General features: G+C 42.6%; 1 protein-coding gene across 7 annotated transcripts in view; it reads right to left on the bottom strand.

Annotated features, from left to right (window-relative positions):
• Nucleotides 1-374: 374 nt before the first annotated feature.
• Nucleotides 375-8,182, bottom strand: part of LOC146577932 (NACHT, LRR and PYD domains-containing protein 3-like) — a 50,919-nt gene continuing 43,111 nt past the window's right edge. For 6 of the 7 annotated variants that reach the window (XM_085268443.1, XM_085268442.1, XM_085268448.1 and 3 more), the window contains 3 exons: nt 7,071-7,244; nt 3,670-3,716; nt 375-3,521 (listed from right to left, as the gene is read on the bottom strand). In XM_085268443.1, coding sequence (XP_085124569.1) covers nt 2,989-3,521; nt 3,670-3,716; nt 7,071-7,244 — 754 coding nt within the window. In that variant the 3' untranslated portion in view covers nt 375-2,988. The remainder of the gene's footprint in view (nt 3,522-3,669; nt 3,717-7,070; nt 7,245-8,182) is intronic. The other variant, XM_085268449.1, reaches the window with a different exon arrangement.

The following is an 8,182-nucleotide window of genomic DNA, read 5'->3' as shown; positions in this document are numbered from 1 at the left end:
ACTTTGGATTGTTGTCCCCGCGACCCGGCCAAGGATAAAGCGGAAGAAGATGGATGGATGGTTTGACAGAGGTGGGATATTCACATGGTTTTGGAGAATGCATGTTCCCTCACCAAGAAGCTGGAGAGCATTTGAAACACCTTTTGCCTTTCTGGGTATAATCACCAATCACCTTGTTATAACACCTTGAAATGTTTCTACCTCGGAGGAAAACATTTATGATTTCATGATTTTATTGTGTCAAGAAAGGAGTTTTCTCAGTCGCCACTATAATGCTGTGATTGTAGCTAATCAACAAGCTAAATGTAGGACACCCTAGTGTCACGAAATCAATCAATGTAGAGCAGTGAAACAAACCACGGAGGCCCCAGAAGATCAATCAAACGATGAGTTTATTAACACACAGGAGAAGAAATATCAGGATATGTCTTCTGACAAAAATACAGCTCCTTCTCAAGAAATGACCATATTGTGATAAAGTTCATTATTTCCTGTAATGTACTGATAAACATTAGACTTTCATATATTTTAGATTCATTACACACAACTGAAGTAGTTCAGGCCTTTCATTGTTTTAATATCGATTAATATTGATTAGTCTGCTACCAGACTGAGCAGGACGTGAGACCTGTGGACTGTTTAAAGCTGTCCCTCCACAGGACAAATGTGCATTTACATTTACGACTTCCTGTTAGCATGAAGTGCTTCTGTAGGACTGATGTCATTTTCATGGTTGGATCATTTAAATGAAGCTGGACTCAGATGCAGTAAATAAGCTGATTGATCATTAATGAATAAAGCTGGTCAAACACATCACGTGGACACATGTGATTGTGTGTTGTAGTATTGATCCCAATGCTGGTATCAGTCCTGGATCAATAACACTGGATGGATGCGTTCAGCATGGAGCCCTGAGCTGTGTTACAGACAAACATGGAAACTGACAGGTCTGTGTCATTCACAGTCTGTAACACTTCTAAACAACAGAGGCTGACCCAAGTGCCTCAGAGCCAGGCACGCTCACATCACAGCTCTCTAAATAAGCCAGTTTCAAAATAAGAGCTGAAAGCTGTGTTTGCTTGTGTTAGCTTATTATTGTGGAGACTAACATTCAGTGATCATGTGTTCAGACTCATAATGATTACTCTCAGAAATCCTGATCTTTGTATTTACTGTGTGTTGGATCAATAACTGAGATTCATGGTATCACACAGCTGTGCTGCTGCTGATGTCAGCACATCTGGAACAATACGAGGTATCTGCTACCAGACTGAGCAGGACGTGAGACCTGTGGACTGTTTAAAGCTGTCCCTCCACAGCTCACTCAGACCTGATCCACACCTCAGTGATATTCTCTGACTTCCTCAGTAGAGACAGAAACCATTCAGATCTGGGACCATCAGCTGACTGATGATGTCACACAGACTGTGTTTTTCAGGAACAGTGATTCTGATGTGAGCCTGCTAGCTGACAGCAGACCTGATGAAAGCACATGTTCACATCTGTGAGGACAGACTGGACTCTTTGACTGCACCTTGGTTCTCCTCAGAGGTCTGTACAGGAGCATGTCCACCCCCACTGAAGATCTCAGTCACTGTGAAACATAGAAAGCTGCTTGTGTGGCCTCTGCCTCACATGTAGATACAGCTACAGGTTTCTCTGTCAGTCAGACTGAAACAGTGTCCTGATGCTGCATCATTCAGCTCTGTGCCCCAGTCAGCATCACTGGGAGCTACCAGTGTTTCTGCCCTTTTCCTGTAACACTACACTCAGCACAGGCTCAGCTGGTATCCAGTGTTGGACTTTGGCTTCAGCTGCTGTGATAGATCCTCTAACATAGATCAGCTCTGCTACATGTTGTTAGATAAGTGCAGCTGCTGTCATGTCCTGATGTTTCTCTGGCTCAGCAGCTTCTCCATCAGAGGTTCACATGGAGCTGATCCAGTATCTCCAGTAACTGTGTTCTGTGCCTCACTGGTTCATCCTTCTGTCTGTGTGACGTCAGTCAGATGTTGAAGTTAAACTCTGTAATCTTCACTGTGTCACAGAGTTCAGTGAGTCCCGTTATTCACAGTATCAATCAGATCATCAGAGAACAGCTGATCAGCAATCAGTGGTGCCAACAGCGCCTCCTGTGGTGAGAGGATGCAATAATGCAATGTAGCATTTTTCCACTCAACACTTGCAGTCATGGAAACTGTCTGTTGGATCTGTGTGACGTTGCTTTCTTGGTTAGAGTTCCTCACAAATGTCCAGATGATTCTTCTAATGAGGCGTCGACCATGTTTGCAGCTCTTTGGAAGAAAACGTCGCCCTTTGCCATCCTTACTTTTCGTTGACTTCTTCAAATGCAGCTGAACTCCAGCTGGTATTTTCTTGGACTTTGCAGCTGTTTCTGGTCATCAGTTCATTCCTGCAAACCTCTGAAGCTGAACAACAATGATGCTGCATTGCTGGCTGATCCCAAAAGGTTGATTCTGTTCATCTGGACGTTTTCAGAAACGTTTGCTCACTGATCAGGTGACTTCTTCAGTCTCAGCTGACTGCAGCTTTACAAGCTTACAAACAGCACATTTGCACAATGACTGAAAGCAGCAGCACCTGATATATATGATACTAATATAATACATATACATATATAATCCATACTAATGATGAAGGAACTGAGCTCACAGTCCATTGTTCATTCAGTGAACTACTCAGTTTATTTTGGGCCTCAGAAATGCTCACTCTGTTTGTACATCACTGTCAGCAATAGACTCATTCTGCTGTGTGGACAGGAACACATGTGACATCACTTCCTGTTTGTTTGTGACTGAAGAGGAAGAAGTTTACAAGGAATCATTTAGAAGAGTTTCAAACATCAACTGATTGAATCCATGAATCTGAAAACGTGTTTGTGAGTGAAAGAGACAGACATGTACAGACTGAACTATCTGTTCAACAGTCAGAGTGTTTCTGTAACAGGAGACACTCTTTACACTCCACTCAGCACAGGGACACTGAGGCACCACGAGACAAGAACCTAAACCCAGGATAAAGAGTTTGAGTGAATGTGGTGTTGAAGGTGTGGAGGTGGATCAGAGTGTCAGAGGAGACTCTGTAGAAGGACAGAGTGCCAGCAGGACAGTCCACATACACTGCTGCTCTGTGAGAGACAGAGGAGGAGGAGGAGGAGATGGGTGTTTGTCTGTTATTGTGCCAGACAGACTGAGGACCATCATCAGTGCACTCCAGACTCCAGGACTGATCATTCCATCCAAACACACAGTCATCACTGCCTCCTTTCCTTCTGATGCTTCTGTAACTCACTGATATAAAAACGTCTCCGCTCCACTCGACCTCCCAGTAACAGCGACCAGTCAGACCATTTCTACACAGCAGCTGATGATAATCATCAAATCTGTCTGGATGATCAGGATATGATTGAACCTCCTCCACATGTGTCACCTTCCTGTTGTTGTCAGACAGTTGGAGCTTTGTGTTCACTGTGTTTGTGTCGATTGTGAGTTGACAGGAATCTGATGGAGAGAACAAACACAATCCAGCTGCAGTTATTGATCCATCATCTGTTCATTGATTGACACTTTGATGATGACTCCTGACATGATGAAGATGGTTGAATGTGTGCTGCTTTGTTTTCATGAATCCCATTAAAAACACACTTACACTTCCTCAGACCTGGTCTCAACCATCGGACTCCAGCAGGCTCCACCCTGAAAGGAGGAGGGGGGTCAGAGCAGCACAGTCAGCATGCACACATGGACATTACATGGCTCTCACACACACACTGTTACACACTGAGCTCAAAGCTCGGCTCCACTGTTTTATTCAAAGAAATCTACATTTATTTATCAGCACATTTAAAAACAGCTTGAGCCAAAGTGCTGCACAGAGTAGAGAGAAAATAGGAAACATACACAGTAATGACTATAAAGACTGGTCAGGATTGAAAGCTACAGAGTACAAATGTGTTTCCAACCGGCTTTTAAAAATGTCCAGTGTTGGTGACGACCTGATGTGAAGGGCGACTGTTCCAGAGTTTGGCTGCAGCCATCGATAAAGCTCACCTCTGTTTTTACGTCTAGTTCTGGTCAGAAGCTGCTTATCTGCAGACCTGAGGGCTCCACTTGGATTCTTTTGTTAAAGAGAGATAAGATGGAGCCAATCCATTCACAGATTTAAAGACAACCAGATCTGGAAGTGGATTCTACCACGTACTGGTAACCAGTGGAAAAAGCTGGTGATGGGTCGTCTAGCACAGACCCACCGCTGGAACCAGACAATTGATGAGGGAGAGAACTGTGACCTTATACTTAACCAGACACAGAGTAGGTGTCCTCCTATACCAGGGCTCAGCAACCTTTCTATTCTTTTACATTAAAAGAAAATGTCTCGTTCTATTCAACACAACCTCACGTTTAAATTGGCAGTTTCTTTGCTTTTTTCATTTTGACATACTGCCTAACACAACCTAAAATCTCACAAAAAACACTTAAAAACAATGTTTTTTATTTTTATTTTTTAGCATTAAATCACCAACATGTTTAAGAAATCATTTAAACCTTCAACCGCTAATATTAACTAGAGCAAAAATGTACTGCTATTGAGTATAGTTTACCTTTCTTTCACTAGAGGAAGCCTTTAAGACCCAAAGAGCCATTTGGATCAAATACTTTTTGACATTTAAAATGAAGATAACACTGTACACAACATGTGTGAACAACTAAGGTGTGTTGCTTATGAAATCCATGAAGTGCTACAGAGAAAATTACATGTTATTTATGTAATCAACACATTTTGAACTCTTAAAGAAACATAACAAAGCAAAGACACCCAGCTGAACTAAAATGATCCAACAAACCAAAACTGTTGTGAGCCACCACCCTTATATCACCTTTGAGCTTTTGGAGCCTTGACCTGACTTTTAAAAAAATAATTGGAAAAAAAGCTCTATGCTGCTAAAAATTGAAAAACAGATATTTGCAAAATTCTGCCTAAATATGTATTTTACCAGGTTAATGTGTGTGGCGGGGCGTGGTCTGCAGCGCCGCTGCAGGGGAGGCGGACGCACCTGAGTGGCACCCGCAATCAGGCCTCGCCGCCTTTACGTCTGTGCTCTCTATGCTGTTGTGTCGGTGTGTGTCGGGCTGTGAGCTGCAAAGCTACAGCCGTCTATATGCGTACAGCAACCGTGTGTGAAAAGTGGTCAATAAAGAGATACTGAAAAGCGTGTTCATGCAAACATCGTCGGGTCTGCCGTGACTATTAGTGAGGCGTTAATGCTACGTAGACTGCCATTAGTGGCTAATGCTAATTATAGGTGAATAGGAATTGGCAGCTAATGCTAATACCACATTTTCTTGCTTTATAACAATGTGACCAGCTAATGCTAAGTAGGTTGCCGTTATTAGCTAATACTAATTTGAGGTGAATTAGCATTATCCGCTTATGCTAACAATGTTTTTTTTTTCTTACCTTTTGACAATAGGAGTAGCTGATGTGAACACTTTTTTAATTCAATCTTAACTTTTCCCCTGCGATGTGAAGAGTTAATGCTAAATAGGACGCAATTAGTGGCTAATTCTAATTTTAGATGAAAAAGCATTAGAAGCTAATGCTAATACCATATTTTCTTCCTTTATGTCAATATCAGTAGCTAATGCTAGGTACATAGCAATTATTAGCTAATGCTAATTTAGGTGAATTAGCATTATCCACTAATGCTAACAATGTTTTTGCCAACTCTTTACCCTTGCATTATAACAATATGAGCAGTTAATGCTAAGAAGGCTGCCATTATTGAGTAATGATAATTTGATGTGTGTTAGCATTATCTGCTACTGCTAGCAATGTTTTATCTTACTTTTTATTACTTTTTAACAATATCAGCAGCTAATGCTAACACTACTTTCATTACAGTTAAGCCTATTTATCATGAATTAACTTCATTTAGCATCAAGAAGTTTATGCTAAATAGGCTACCATTAGTGGCTAATGCTAATTTTAGGTGAATAAGCATTGGCAACTAATGCTAATACCATATTCTCTTGATTTCTAACAATGTGAGCAGCTAATGCCAAGTAGGTTGCCATTATTAGCTAATACTAATTTCAGGTGAATTAGCATTATCCGCTTATGCTGACAATGTTTTTTCTTACATTTTAACAATACGCCATTAGTGGCTAATTCTAATTTTAGATGAAAAAGCATTAACAGCTAATGCTCATACTGTTTCATTTGTAAGAATGACAGCAGCTAATGATACGAAGTCTACCGTTATTAAATAATGCAAATTTGATGTGAATTAGCATTATCCAATAATGGTAACTCTTTTCCCCTGCATTATAACGATGTCAGGAGTTAATGCTAAGTGGGCTGCCATTAGCAGCTAAAGCTAATTTGAGGTGAATAAGCATTAGTAGCTAACGCTAATACCCTTTTCTCTGGTGTTATAATGATGTGAAACGTTAATATTGTTCTCAAACAACAGAATGAGACTGAAATATTGATTCTAACAGGGCCCATAAACAGCATTGGCTTAGCAGCATTAGCTTATCAGAGTTTCTCTCATGGTCACACAAATCCTTAGCAGAGCAAAGTGGCCTACTTAGCAATAGCTGCTAAATGTGCACTTGAGAACAAATTTATTGAATGTGAATGTAGCGTTTCCAGTATTTAAGCTTCCATTTCCAAATGTTAGCTGCTCCTGTCTGCGTCTTTGTCACACACACAGACTGAAATGATTCACAGCCTTGTTTCATACTTCTGTCACTATCACTGTGGACATACAGCATGGGAAACATACACATGGCTGACACTTTATTAGGTACACAGTGGCATCGATCTCAGGTACACCTGTGACCTAGATGTTCCTGCAAACAGACTCCTTGGAGACCCCCTAAATAAATATCCATGTACTATCCAGCTAGACTAGTGTGTCTGTCCCTGAAAATATTCCTGCATGTGTGATTGTTCATGTCTCATCTGCAGGAAACAAACAGGAAGTGAGTGAAGGACACAGGAAATGTTTCCAGCTCTTCCTCCTCTATCAGACATTCTCTTCATACCTGAGAGTGTCCAGTCTCCAGCCTGGATCCTTCAGTCCAGCCGACAGCAGCTTCATTCCTGAGGCACCTGGATGATTGTAGCTCAGGTCCAGCTCTCTCAGATGGGAGGGGTTGGACCTCAGAGCTGAGGCCAGAGAAGTACAGCCTTCCTCTGTGATCAGACAGCCTGACAGACTGCAGACACACAAAACATCTGAAGCTGTTTAACAGAGTAAGGAAACAGCCTCCAATATCAGAGTGAAAGCCCCAAACCTCCTATATCCACTTCTGTGAGGACAGCATCGTGCCATCACGCACCAGGGTGAGTTATAACAATGACAAACCCTGGTTTACTCCTAAACTCAAAAAGCTGTGGCTGGAAAAGAGAAAGGCGTTCAGAAGCGGAGACAGGGACTGCTACAGAGAGGCCAAGTACAGGTTCACTAAAGAAGTGGACATTGCTAAACATCAGCACTCTGAGAAGATGCAGCAGCAGATCTCAGAGAATGACTCGGCCTCTGTGTGGAAAGGTTTTAGGAATATCACCAACTACAAGCCTAAAACCCCCCACTCCACTGATGACTTGCTCTTGGCCAACACCCTTAACGACTTCTACTGCCGTTTTGACGAGCCATCAGGCAGCCTTCACACCTCCAACGGCCCCAACAATAGAGACACTTTGGACACTCATTCCCCCACCTCTCCCCCCTCCATAGAGCCATCACCACCTTCAAACACTTCACCTACAACACCCCCCTCCTCACCCCACACAAAAGAGGATTTCACACCACCTCCTCCGACCACAACTCTTCATATTCATGAAGCAGATGTGAGGAAGCAGTTTAGGAGTCTGAATGCTCGATAAGCTCCCGGCCCAGACTGTGTGTCTCCTGCCACCCTCAGACACTGTGCAAACGAGCTGGCCCCAGTGTTTTCTGGCATTTTCAACTCCTCACTGCAGGCATGTCATGTGCCTGCCTGCTTCAAGTCCTCTACCATAATCCCTGTCCCCAAGAAACCTAGGATCACTGGACTAAATGACTACAGACCCGTGGCTCTGACATCTGTGGTCATGAAGTCATTTGAGCGCCTAGTTCTCTCCCATCTCAAGACCCTCACGCCCCCCTCCTGGA

This window comes from Mchenga conophoros, linkage group LG3 (genome assembly GCF_057382185.1).
Source record: "Mchenga conophoros isolate Kocher_MC1m ecotype Shallow Benthic linkage group LG3, M_conophoros_male_GT1.1, whole genome shotgun sequence".
NCBI classification, from domain to species: domain Eukaryota; kingdom Metazoa; phylum Chordata; class Actinopteri; order Cichliformes; family Cichlidae; genus Mchenga; species Mchenga conophoros.
The sequence above is the reverse complement of the archived record's forward strand: the minus strand, read 5'-3'. Positions and strand labels throughout refer to the sequence as shown.